The sequence below is a fragment of the Leguminivora glycinivorella genome, chromosome 1 (genome assembly GCF_023078275.1).
Source record: "Leguminivora glycinivorella isolate SPB_JAAS2020 chromosome 1, LegGlyc_1.1, whole genome shotgun sequence".
Lineage (NCBI taxonomy): Eukaryota > Metazoa > Arthropoda > Insecta > Lepidoptera > Tortricidae > Leguminivora > Leguminivora glycinivorella.
The window spans coordinates 6,306,566-6,320,941 of NC_062971.1; the positions used below are offsets into that span (position 1 = coordinate 6,306,566).

Genomic DNA, 14,376 nt, shown 5'->3' on the forward strand with positions numbered 1-14,376 from the left:
TGTAATATATTTTAAGTTTTATTATCCACTACCACCGGACCTTATCCTTTTTTTTCACTCAATGTTTAAATTAGATTTTGTGTTTTCTTTTTTAACTTGTTTTATGTAAAGTTGTCATGTGATTTTATTAAAAATCAATTAAAAAACACTTATTTATTTTAAGTTGACCTTATTGTTAGAATCAGCAATATTTAATAATTGAAACAATGATCTCGTATGGGAGATACTCTGCCACTGGTACTCAAAGTTAAAATGTAGTAACTCTATGCATCCCATAAACAGTTACATTTTTTCTTTACTCTGAGAAAATTATATACAGATGTAGTGCAAAAATTTGCCTTCGTATTGTTACGGAAACGTACGCACGTGTCATGCTATTTCAGTCATCCTCAGTACAAGATACATTGACACTAACATGACAAATTTCAAAGTAACGACGATATAAATTCCAAAAAGAACTGGCCCCGTAGCCGAATGGCATTTCTCCGACGCCAAACGAAAGCGATACGCCGCTGGCTCTGTCGCGCCAATACGCAAGCGCGATAGAGATAGATATCTACTAGCGCTTCGTTTCGTGAGCGTGTCGTGAGCGATTGTGCCATTCGGCTAGCCACCCTGAAGTTTCAACATTAGGTAACTTCATTTTCAATTAAGTGTCAGGGTGCTTAGCCGAATGGCACAAACGGTCATGAAACGGAACGGTAGTAGATATCTATCTACTATCTCTATCACTCTTGCGTATTGGCGCGACAGAGCCAGACTAGTTTTCGCGGCGTTTCGTTTTCGTTTCGCGTCGGAGAAATGCCATTCGGCTACGGGGCCAGATCTAACAAGTTATAATTTTTTTATGAGTCTCACTTTGTTTGAAACTAAATAATTATAATGTCTTGCGGGTACATCGTACCCTGTAGAGATACCACAAGTAAGAGAAGTTTCATCTTGTTCCAGGAGTTTAACTGGCACCGAGTTGGCATGTTATACCACAACAATGACGTGTCGACCGCCGCCGGAAATAGCCGGTGCTTCCACACTCTGAGTCCGGTGTTCTCGATACTGCAGAAACGGTCCGGCGCAGACATCCGGAACCATATGTTTGACGAGAACAACACGACATCTACGAGATTTAAACAGCTTTTGCAGAAGCTGTCTTTGACCACTAGAAGTGAGTAAACTTTTACGTTAAGCTGATGATTGAAATAAACTATTATGAAATTGTTATTTTTTCACTTGTGGCGTCTTGATATTTGTGTTGAAATCAATTTGATGGTAGTTTTATTTTAGTTTCTAATCAATGGTACCTAATTAAAGTCACAATTGGTTACGTTTCGTAATCGTATCATCGTAGATAGCTCATACCGTCGCTCTTCTCTAGTGGCGCGATAAGGCAAGGGTCCGTTTCGGTCGCCACGTAGCGTCTACAATTGTTACTTCGGCTAGACCGAAACAGGGCGGCCAATTCCTCGGATACCAAAATGTGCTTAAACGGCACATGAAAAAGTATCGTATAGAGCCCTCGATGGGAGCAGCAGGCAGCTGTATGCACTGAATGGCGGAGTTAAATAAATAGTTCGGTAATGGACTTCGAATTAGGCTTGTGTAGGACATGTACTAATAGTACAAAAGACACGATTCCCTGCACTGTACTAGACCGAACTACTCCCAAACAATTCTGCTCTCTAGTACATTTAGTACACTCACACACGCGCAACAGAATAGGAGCGAAAGGAGCGAAGAGCCGAGAAGTGACAATGACAACAAAGCGATCCGTGTGATCCGACCGCAACCGAAATATAACCGACTGACTCGGACCGAGAGCGCTCGAAAACGGCCGATCAGCACTCGGCTAGTACGAGCGAGCGTTACTGTACACCATATGCACAATTTGTCTCTCGCTCTCTCGGTGTGCTACTGTACTAAATGTCCTAAAATAACGAAATAGTACACTTCGGAGATCGTACTAGTTGGGAGCGATCTTTTCAGTGAACGAGCAGGCACAACTCTACTTCGAATATGAACGGCGCTCAGAGTAAGTGCGACGAAATAAAAGCCCGACCACCTGCGGCAATACAATACATAACAACGGTGACCTCACGACATGACCGCGGTGTCCGCGAACATACCAACAAGATCGGCTACGTGAGCCATATTCGAGCACACCAGAGACAGCAACGGACTTGAAAGCCGTCGCCGTGGCGTCATTATTATATAGGCCGTGGAGTCATTATTATATAACGGCCGTGGAGTCATTATTATATAGGCCGGCAGGCATAATGGATGAAGTTATCGACACAATTAAATAAGTGATTAAAAGAAACCGGCGTTGTCATTATTACGCTATTCTTTAGCGACCAATCTCGTAACCCGTGCAGAATAAAGTAAACAAACAACTATTATATTTCACTAGGTATCGTAGAAAAAGCTTCGTTAAAATTACACATTCATGATGGATTAGTTTGGACATCAGCCAATACTAATGCTTTTAATCAACGAATGTGCCAACACGTCCTTTCGGAGTTATTTCTCTTTCTATTTTTAGAACTCGTTCAGTTACTACAAGACTATTATTATATTTTTTTCAGGCATATTACATACATAATACTGTCATAGTAATAGATTGGAAAACACGAAGGAAAAATCGTTTTTATCGTGATCGTTTTTCTTGTCATATTCGTAGCTGTTGTTTTTTTTATGTATATAATTTATTTTATTTACTTAATATAATTTTAAAAAGGGACAATGCTTATCTGACTGAGCGTGCTACTGCGGCTTATGCTAATGAGTTTCACCCTTAATTAGTGAGGGTAAAGGTGCTGGTAACAGTGCTAATGGTCAGATAACTTTGTTACCTACATTGTGTGATTTGTAAGTAGGTATTTAGGTAATCAAAAAAAAGTCGTTATATGTATTTATAATACATAATATAACAATTTAATTCTGCAGTTGTAATAAATTCAAATTAATATTTAGTTACTGCTATTTTTCAGCGGGCCAGTTGCATCAACCACATTTGACAGACACATCATCGTCACGCAGGAGATGTCTATGGAAATTCCCATACAATAAAATTGAACGAACGCTTTATCGATGACAGACGGTTTGATGCATCCGGCCCTAAGTGAAAGTTTTCGTACAGTCAATAACACAGCTGTGAATACAGACAAAGTGCCAAAAATATTATGTTCAGTCCAGTTCATAAATATGTGTACATTTTTCACCTAAACTCGTTGCAATAAGGTGAAAAAATGTACACATATTTATGAACTCGACTGTATAGGCAATAAAGTTCTATAATACATGTTTTTGGCGCTTGGTATTCACAGCCTGTGTTGTTGATTGTACCTATTCCTAGTAAAACATATCCTCTACAGATCGATGTTTTCATATTTAAAGTCACACACAGGTCGAACGCGATTAATTAACATTATTTTTACCTTTTTTCCCAACGTTTCGGCCAGGTTGCACTGGCCGTGGTCGCGGAAGACTTCCGTGTGTGTGTGTGTGACTTTAAATATGTGTACAAAGCGCGAGAACTTAAAGTGTTAGATCGATGTTTTGTTTATGCTCGATATAATCTCATGAGATAACTGAGTAGGTACGTATTATAGTTCTTTTTAGGGTTCCGTAGCCAAAATGGCAAAAACGGAACCCTTATAGTTTCGTCATGTCCGTCTGTCCGTCTGTCCGTCTGTCCGTCTGTCCGTCTGTCACAGCCGATTTACTCGGAAACTATAAGTACTACAGTGATGAAATTTGATGGGAATATGTGTTGTATGAACCGCTACAAAATTATGACACTAAATAGTAAAAAAAAGAATTGGGGGTGGGGCCCCCCATACATGTAACTGAGGGATGAAAATTTTTTTTTCGATGTACATACCCGTGTGGGGTATCAATGGAAAGGTCTTTTAAAATGATATAAAGTTTTCTAAAAAACATTTTTCTTAAAGTGAACGGTTTTTGAGATATCAGCTCTCAAAGTCGTAAAAAGTATGTCCCCCCCCCTCTATTTTTATAACTACGGGGTATAAAATTCTAAAAAAAATAGAGGTGATGCATGCTAATTAACTCTTTCAACGATTTTTGGTTTGATCAAAGTATCTCTTATAGTTTTTGAGATAGGTTGATTTAACTGTAATTTTGGCAGGTGTATAAATTGACATAATAAGTTTATTATATTTGCTGCTACGGAACCCTTTGTGCGCGAGCCCGACTCGCACTTGGCCGGTTTTTTTTTTTTCTTTTTATTTTTTTTTTATATGGGAGTTCTGACCATAACGTAGAACTTACAGAACCACTAATTGTATGAGCATAAGAAAACATACTAAAGTCCTGCCCACCCAAATGCTACAGTATATTTCAACGGATGAGTTGTGTGATACATGAAAATTTATAAATCCATACTAATATTATAAATGGGAAAGTGTGTGTGTCTATTTGTTTGTCCGTCTTTCACGGTAAAACGGAGCGACGGATTGACGTGATTTTTTAGGTGGAGATAGTTGAAGGGATGGAAAGTGACATAGGCTACGTTTTGTCTCTTTCTAACTCTCCACTTCTCTAAAATGGGGGGTGGAAGATTATATGGAACATTCCACAATTATCGAATTTAACGCGAGCGAAACCGCGGGCAAAAGCTAGTTATTCATACGTCAAAATATGTGTTATAAATTATTGTTCAAAGAATAATTTACGAACATAGTATGCGATAATAATATAATTACGAAGTGTCAGAGAAGTCACATCCCAGTTAAATACTATAACTCATATTAAATCACTACAAAATGAACTTCTACTTATATTTCGCAGTTAAATGTTTCTCGTTCGCAACCACAGCTGTAATCAGCTTAGGCCGATGCCAGGGTATTTACTCAGGCCGTGTTTAATTTAACTAAGTGCCCTTTAACACGGTTTACAATTTAACGATAACGCTGTTACTGAGGCGAGTGCCGATGGGGTTTAAATGCAACTTGCAATTAGATCACACCTTTACTTAGTTTAGGGTGCCTTTCCACCAAAGATAAGAGAGGAGTGTACACCCACCTTAAAGATCGGCAACGCACCTCCAACACTTCTGGTGTTTTGGGTGTCCATGGGTGGCAGTGATCGCTTATCATCAGGCGACCTGTCTGCTCGTTTGCCTCCTATCCCATAAAAAAGAGATGTGCTACGCTACGTTTAGGTTGTGTTAAGTAAGGTTGTCTGGTAGAGATCTCTCTTTAGCGATAAGACTGTTATCTGCCTCTATTTATAATCATTTGTTTTGTCTCCACTGTATCTTTTTTCTGTATATTTTGCTGAGGTGTGTCAATAAAGAGTATTCTATCTATCTACTTTGCTATACCGGGTGGGGCCCGTAACAAAAGCAAAAAATTTAACTGTAGGCTGTACTCCTTACGCTGACCAACATTTCTTCAGCGACTTTTAAAAATAACTTGTATTTTGTTATTTATCACCTTTGAAAGCTTTTCCTAAGAGGCAATGTACTGCGAATTCTGTTAAGTCTAATGTGTGACTGACAACGTCAATGACAACAATAATGGCGTCCATTGAAGCTAATATTTATTTTGTATGAAAAATTAGAAAATTAAAGACTTCATAATTTTTAAAAGTCGCTAAACAAATGTTGGTCAGTTTAAGGAGTATAGACTACAGTTTAATTTTTTGCTTTTGTTACAGGCCCCACCCTGTATATGCGTCTGATATTCACCAATCATGTTCATTGGTCCACATATCACTAGTGAAAATGGGTTCACCTAAGCTAGACTTTTATATAGAAAGGTTCGTGTCCCGGATACGTGCTATGGATGGTCGCGAGTCATGTAGCCATGTCAGTAGGCTCGCGTTTGTCACCGAAAGTAGTCATGTCAACGTCGAAACAACGCATCTACATAGCGCATCTTCCTCGCACAGCTACGTATTATAGATTACTCCAGAAGTTCTCGAAAAGTTTGTACATAGCCACGTCAGCAAATTTTAATTGATCCTATTTTGTTACCAACATTTAGTGATATAAGTCGACTTTCGTAAGATATATACAGGATAATTGTTATAATTAAGAAAATATATATACTAGAGAACCTTAATGACTAAATAAAACTTACTAAAACCTCAATTCATTAAATAAATCTTGGTAACAAAAAAGGAATGAAAAAAACAAATTTAACTTTTTCCTTAATTTTTGTACAAACTTTTCGAGAACTGCTGACTCGTAGTATTGGTGGAAACCGTCTCACAGTTTCATAGCGTAGCTTTCATATCTTCGCAACATGCAAAGCACATATCTGGTGGAAAGGCACCTTTGCATACAACCGAACCGTTAGTAACATATTCTCAAACGTCAAAGGCTTTGATATCTGAGATCAGGTTCCAAATCCAGCAACCATTATTTTGCGCTGAACATGAATATAGGGGTCAAATCAATAGAGTATTCTGTTTTTGTCCCGAGAGACCACGTTTGACTCGTAGGTACTGAACGTGATAAATTTTATACATTGATAGACACAGTAGGTACACACATGACATTTAACTATGTGAGAACATTTAAAAAAAAAACAGTCGGGTCGAACGGGACAAAATAACATTTACAGTACAGATGGTGTTTTTTTACGCACTAGTGCGAGAAGTGGTTCATTATATGCTAGGTTGAAACTTTGGAGGCTCATCTGTACTGAAAAACGTCGTACGATACACGTGCGAAAAGGAAATTCGAAACGAGTGGCAATAAATTAAAACACGACCGAAGGGAATGTTTTAAATCGACACGACTTCCTTTTTTACGCATTTGTATGTACTATTTTACCTTTTATCCAAAGTTTTAGGTTGAACTAACCGTGGTCGCGGAAGACAGACGTCCCAGCGAAATGTCAATGGAGATGTACGAGTAAACAACACCAAACTACCCGATATTCGTTTTTATAAACCCGTGTGTGTCTTTAAAAAATTGTACAAACCTCGAGAACTTATATAAATTGTTATATGTGAGAACAGTAATTAGGTCACGCAACGGATTAAAAAAGTAAAATACGTAATAAATTTACACGGAAATGCTTAATTTACTTCGTTTTTTTTTATTTCGTGACTTTTATTGTAGATTCCCACAGATTACCCAGTACTAACCTCATTACTTAGTCCAAATAGATATACGTATCTCAAAATTGTGTTCAAAGGATTTCCTAGCTCCTATATAATAGCTACAGTATTTTAACCTGTTTTTTTTATTATCTTTATTTTTAAAACTGCTCTAATTTCCAACATAAGTTGAATCACATGCTTCATTACGGCTGTCTTTAATTATAATTTTAATACCTTGTATACCGTGGATATAATAATATGCGTAATAAAACCTGTATCTACACGTGTAAATAAAATAACGGAAAAAATAAGAAGCCTGTGGAATTGGACTCCAAACTTTTTATATTACCGGTTAGTCTGTTAAAACGGGACCTTGCTCGCATAAACTGCTTTGAATGTTTTCAATACAAATATTTATATAATCAACAACAATTTCGGTTCATATAAGTGTGTATCTTATGGGTAACAAGTAAGCATTCCATTTATAAGTGATGTGGGTGTTATAGATAATTATCAAATATTATACAATCTATTATAACTGTGTATATACGCCTCCGCTTGTCAACGACGTGTTTGGAATAGGTAAAAATACATATTAATAATGTGATAATTGCAGTCTGCCATACTAAATAAGTACCTAGTTGCCTGTTAGACCGCCTGTCCATTGAGGTGGGGTCAAGATGTTGAGTATTAAGAGTCACCCATAGACGATCAGTCGATACTTGACAGGCAGTTGCAATCAGAGTGCTTTTTGCATTACATCCGATCCTAATCCGTGGAAATAAGAATCGTCATAGCCGTAGAACAATTTGTATTGTATATTACGCACTATATCCGATCTCCGTCATTCTTCGGATGCAGTGCGTAAAGTACCTACAAATAGTGCTAGGGTTATGATTGATCTTACTTTTAAGGATTGGGATCGGCAGTAGTGTGAAACCGCTCTCAAGAAGATGGATAGGGACTAAAACTTCTCCTGGGAAGTATTATAAAACGATACTAGGTGTCACAGGACATCAGGCGTAATCAAAACCGCTCTCAGGAAGACTGAACGTCAGTGGGTAAGGAACTAAGGACCCATATAAAGCTTCTTCTGGGACGTAGAACGATACTAGCCATCACAGGACATCAGGCGCAGCAAGAAGTGTTATAGGATCAAATTTATATGCTAATGTAGCCGCTCTGCGAGCGACAAACGTGCATTTTTATGGCAGCTGGTCTCTCGAGGATCCTTGCTTTGAAGCCTTTGAGGCGTTAATGAAATTTGTTAGCTTGTTCATTTGGTTCCTTTTAGTTTTAACATCATTTGAGCGGTTTCATATCAATATTGGGCTTTAACACGAGAAAATATATTAAATACAGATTAAATGTATTCCGTTATATAATATAAACAATTTTTAGTCATGATATTTTTAGACTAACCTATAAACTTTACAACATTAGAATTTTATTATAGAGGTGCAAGTCTACAGGTTTTTTAACACTCCTTTTACAAGCAAGCTAAATACTTCATGTTTTTTTTTATTAAAGTGATATGTATTAATGGTTTATACCTAATGATGACTATCTAATGCTTTAATAAGTAGGCAAATTATGTTGTAAAATTAGTAGGCCATTTTCATAATTTGGGATCCCCCAATTAGCGATAGTTGTTAACAAAAATTAACTCACTGACAGTTTTGTGACGATAATTAAGCATAATAATTGAAAAAAATATTGTTTTTGTGTTATTTACATAAACTTTAAGAGATAGGTAATCTACATTCAGAATGTGAAAGAAGTAAATTCGTAGACAATTTTATGCTTAATTGTCGTCACAAAACTGACAGCGAGTTAATTTTGTTAACAACTTTTGCTAATTGGGGGACCCAAATTCTGAAAATGCCCTTAAATAACGATGAAAGCCATATTCTAGGCCTATAGACACAGATATAAGGAACTAGGCGTGAGTAAAGATACTGCCTTAGGGGGCCGAGTTCTATGATAACCAGGAAATATACAAAAAAAAAAACACCAATAAGAACGTGGAAAGACACGCGCGCACGTGTATATTGATGGTACATTCACACCACTCAGGTCAGTCGTTAAACTTTATGTTTTTTTATATCCATAGGCAATAAATAAACTGATACTTAATAGTGACTCCATATTAATTACCCGTTACCGTTTGTTTTTTAAGCTAGTCTAAAAAGTGCGTCGGAAACTTTATATTGGTACTAGCTTTTGCCCGCGGCTTCCTCGCGTTAGAAAGAGACAAACAGTAGCCTATGTCACTCTCCATTGCTTCAACTATCTCCACTTAAAAAATCACGTCATTTCGTCGCTCCGTTTTGCAGTGAAAGACGGACAAACAAACAGACACACTTTCCCATTTATAATAATATTAGTATGGATACCATAAAAATCACTTTCGAAAATCTCTATTTGCATCATATCAAGATTCCCCATTCGAAATTACCCGAGCATTTATGTGCTTCAAAATTACTCCAATGCACCCTACCTATAATCAGCTGTGGACAGTGGATGAGTTAATCAACCAACAGCTATGTACAACCAAATTAATCAACCTGTAGAACGTCAGTTTATCAACAATTGAAACAGACAAATTATTTTACTACAGACCCGATGTATCACTCCGTCGTACGTAATCTCGTTCACACTGAAGACAGAACTAACCACAGGCTTTCCATTAAGATGAATTAAAGTAAAATCCATAATCCTACGGACCAAATTGACAAGTAAGTGTTAACGAATGTTGCCACAGTTTGGCCAGTGTCGTTCTTATCGATATTAAAATTATTATTACATCGTAGATTTAAGGTGCACCCAGACGGGACAATGAAATTGGCAATTTGATCGGCTAATCAATATACCAACTTTTTCTGTGATTTCAACAGATCAAAAGGTCTGTAGACCGCTAATTAGAGATATTTTTTTTATTTCGAAGCAGCAATAATATTATTCTAAAATTATATAGATATTTATGATATACTTGCCATAGCGTGACACACAGATGTCATATATACCATAGATCAAGCAAACGTATCTGGATTTGAAATCCACTGTTGTCCGTGCAGGCAGCTTCCGGGCGTCAATTTTTGTAAGTTGAAGTCGTCGTCGTGAGTTATGAACAATCAAGAGCCTTATTTAAAATTACTCAACTTCAGTGACACGCGTATACAAATATATGACAGATAATTTATTATCGTCGGACAGGGTATTTTATTTTTTACAGGCTCGGAAACCTTTTTATGTTTTAAAACTAAGTAGTGGGTAAAAATGCATGGTATCCATCCACTACTTCGAAGATACATAGAACAAACCAAAATGTGTACCTCTTATTTGAAACTCATATACTTATTCTTGGTTTAAACTTGTCTGTTGTATGTACTTTACAACTTGTCGATATATTGTTATCGACATATACCCTTCCCTATTTTAATTTTGCTGTTCCTGGTATCATTTTACCTGTCAGTCATTTGTCAATTTGGTCCGTAGGATTATGAATTTTACTTTAGTACAAAACTACCATTTACAGAGTCCGATTGCAACTCAGGGTCATGTATTTATAACCACCGAATTGTTGATACTATTAACATGCAAAAATGTTAGTTCAATCGGAAAATAAAGGTCGTCATGTCATGCCGGGTCTTCCATGACGAGTAACGCGTCTCATGACCTTGCTTAGATTGCTAACTGTGCATTTGTGCAAGTCAATGATCCAGTAAATTCTAACAAACATTTTACCTAACATTTTTGCTTACAAGGTAGCTACATCCTACATTTTTCAAACAAAGGATGTATATTTTAATGTGGTCATCATCATCCTCCTTGCGTTATCCCGGCAGTTTTCCAGAACTAGGCCTTATTGGAATTAGTCCGGTTTCCTCACGATGTTTTCCTTCACCGAAAAGCGGCTGGCAAATATCAAATGACATTTCTCACACGAGTTCCGAAAAACTCATTGGTGCGAGCCGGGATTCGAACCCGCGACAGTTTTCTAATGTATTTTTATATGACTGTTCAGTTGTGTGATTTGTTACTTAGGTGAAAAGTGTGCAGGCTTGCAAAGTAGCTAGTGAATAGGTTTAATACAGATAATTAGAGGTATGTTTCATTGAGTGTTCCCAATTTTATAAAAAAGTTGTTTCAAATAAGTTAGTGTTAATGATTTACTTACAAAAAGAAATATTTTGGAGACTTAAAAAAACACTTAAGTGATTCTTCTTAAGATTCTTTAAATTCTGTTAATTTCTGCTGGGGTGTAGGCACAGTATAATAAAGAGTACTATCGTACAGTATGGCCACTCCCGCTCCCCGCTCAAAGTGCCGCCCACCCCCTCTCGGTTACCTCACAGTTACCACCTGTCGAAAACAGTCGACCTGTCATATCTCACTCCTACAAGCATGGTACTCGTTCACCTACACGAGCTTAGATTGTGTGCTAGGAACGCGCCTCTTTCATATATTTGATCGCCAGTGTCCGAGAAGTGGTGTAGGGCTCGAATCATATTTCTCTAAAGTAGCTGTCAATAGAATTTGTGAACAATGTAAACAAACCTTGTAGTCAAAATGCCTTTATTTTCCATTCTAACTCATGCTACAATATTGATATTTTATAGAACGGTTTGTTTACATTGTTGACAATTTCTATTGACGGTGATTTTATTTACTTCGGTCTTGGGCAGCTTGGGTATTTAAATATGAACATTAGCGCCATCTAACCGCACACCAACGAATTTTATTATTTATGTTTTTTGTTTGTTATTTTTTATCTTCTATCAAGTTATAAATATTTGTCTTTGGCTGTACTATTATGCAAAGCATTTCCTGTGCCACTGCAAACTTGATCTAATTCAACAGTACCTCCGCTTGCATATTGATGCGTTGCATATTTCTGCAATGCGTTTGATATGCAGAGCACGGCATTAGTTTGTGTTAGTTTTATGTGATTGACGTGCTGTGGGTTGAATATAAATTTGTTTAATTTAATAAGAATAGCAACAATTGCAAGTAAATCACAAGTTTCCACATAATACAAATTCAAATTGTCCATCCGTAGGTTTTAAAGTATCTACAGATCGTTTGTCGATTACTAAGAAAGTAAAAGTATACCAACTTACACACACATACATACACTCACTTTACAGAGCACATGAAACTGTTCATGTTTCAGTACCACTTATAGCAATTAAACAAAAGGTTGCCAGCCTATGGCCCATAACAAAATTAAAGCCATACCCAAGTGTCGACTTCTACGACAGAGTAAAGGGGGCGCATGGTGCCATTCTTAACCCACCGCCACGTCTTAACACGACACCATACGGGTAATGTGTTACCCCTTAGATTAAGACGAAAACTATGAATCATCATCTAAACCATTTACTAGTATCACCTACTGTTGAGCATAGGCCTTTTCTATTACGCCACTTATGCCTGTCGTGAGCCAATCTCGCCCAGAATTGACCCGCAATCTTCCGGATGTCGTCCACTCAATGAGCCAACGGACGCCAGATTTCCTTTTCGTCTAAAAGCCGTGGTGTCCGGTTACATCCGTTCCATTAACATTCTAGCCTAATTTAGCTTGAATTTCCTCGACAAAACTGTACAAATTACTAACTACGAATTAATATGACCGCTTTGAAATCCACCTGTATCTGTATCACTTTGCATAGTGACATTTGAGTACCACTTTTATTATGGGACCAATGCAGAAATCGCGAAAAAAAATTGGCAGTTCCATAGAATGAGCGGCATTATGACAGTCGAAATGTATGAAACTAATTGTTTTGCGATTTGAGCATTGGTCCCTTATTAAAAGTTGTTACTTAATTATGACCTCAAAAGTCACTATGCAATGTTTGAACGATCCTTTTTATTTCACTGTGTATATTTTTGAACAAATCTCTGTCAAGGTCATACATTTAATGGTTACGCTATTAAAAACATGGTAAAATATACATACTCATGATACCCGATGCTGACTGTTCTTCCGAATTATTTTGTTTACTTACCTACCCACACATTTGTTGCAAAATCTGTTCATTAATTAACGAAGTAACGTATCTTTCCGGCCCGTTAATAAGTATGTTTGTGTAAAAATACCTTCAGGTGGATCCCATTTTCACCCGTTAATTTTCACAGTTGAACAAATCAGATTTCATTTTGGGAGGTCGTTAATCCGATTCAATTTCATTCCTATTTAGTAAAGTATCAATTTGTGAACCGTAATACAATCTGTGTTACATTTAAATTGTAAATTAATGTTTATAGTCTAAAGACCCAGGCACACCGTGCGAGCACGTGCATATCATAATGATACAATACATTGCGGTATTTGACTGTGTTGAAATGTATCTAACCTCAAAAGTCCGCAGTGTAACTAAAATCGCATGCGAGTTTTCGTCATGCTGTGTGGCCCTAAAAGCTATGGCGAACGTCAAGCCATCAGGGTATCAGAAGGTTGGTAGTTGAACAGGACATTTTAGACAGTGCGAGATCTCGCATGCAAGATTCATTACAATTGCATTTGATTGGTCGGCTTAATAGTCTGTAATGTGTCTAAAACCGTATGCGGATTCGCTCGCCGTCTTAAGCCCTTAACCAATTTTTGAAGAAAATGAGGGATAGGTTGTGTTAGAAGTTACAAATAAAGGGTACCTTTCTGTTACGGATTTATGTGATGTTAATAGTACTTCAAGTTTAGATTTCACCGCTTGCAAAAGCCAATTAACATATTGTGCCGTAAAAGTAAAAGCTTTGTTAGTCGGTTGAAATAAAATCAATTACGTAATCCTTATAGCTCCCGGATTTTCCCGTCAGCACGTATTACGCGACTCTAATCTCGTAAAACTAAACAACTCTAGTTCAAATCTCTAAATGTGTTTTACCCTCACTCGCTTACTTTTTCTGGAAAAACGTAATAACGATAAAAATACGAAAATACAATATTTACAAGTCAGTTAAATAAGGTTTTTGGTGTGACCACTTTCAATCACGGTTCAAATCCCGACTCGTACCAATGTGTTTTTCGGAACTTATGTGCGATATTTGGCACTCGCTTTTCAGAAGCCGTGGCGAATGTCGGGATAACGCAACTTAGTACCTAGATTTGAATTCAAGATTTGGCCATCAACCTCATAGTCTCGGTCTTTATACTTATCAAGTAGGTACCTGGTCTACTCATTAGACCAGACATTTGTTTTCAAAACGATTTATAGGTTTGATATTAAAATAAAACATATTTCAGCGTACTCAATATATTAAGGTGGTTAGATAAATTAAGTTCAACAAATAATTGAATAT

At 37.1% G+C, this 14,376-nt stretch overlaps 1 protein-coding gene across 5 annotated transcripts in view; it reads left to right on the top strand.

Annotated features, from left to right (window-relative positions):
• LOC125226211 (atrial natriuretic peptide receptor 1-like) overlaps positions 1-14,376 on the top strand; it is a 499,228-nt gene that overhangs the window by 411,586 nt on the left and 73,266 nt on the right. For 3 of the 5 annotated variants that reach the window (XR_007177060.1, XM_048130155.1, XM_048130131.1), the window contains one exon: positions 949-1,162. The exons of the other annotated variants lie outside the window; for them this stretch is intronic. Coding sequence is in view for 2 of the 3 variants with exons in the window: in XM_048130131.1 (XP_047986088.1) it covers positions 949-1,162 (214 nt within the window). In the remaining variant the exon portion in view is untranslated. The remainder of the gene's footprint in view (positions 1-948; positions 1,163-14,376) is intronic. 5 annotated transcript variants of the gene reach the window in all.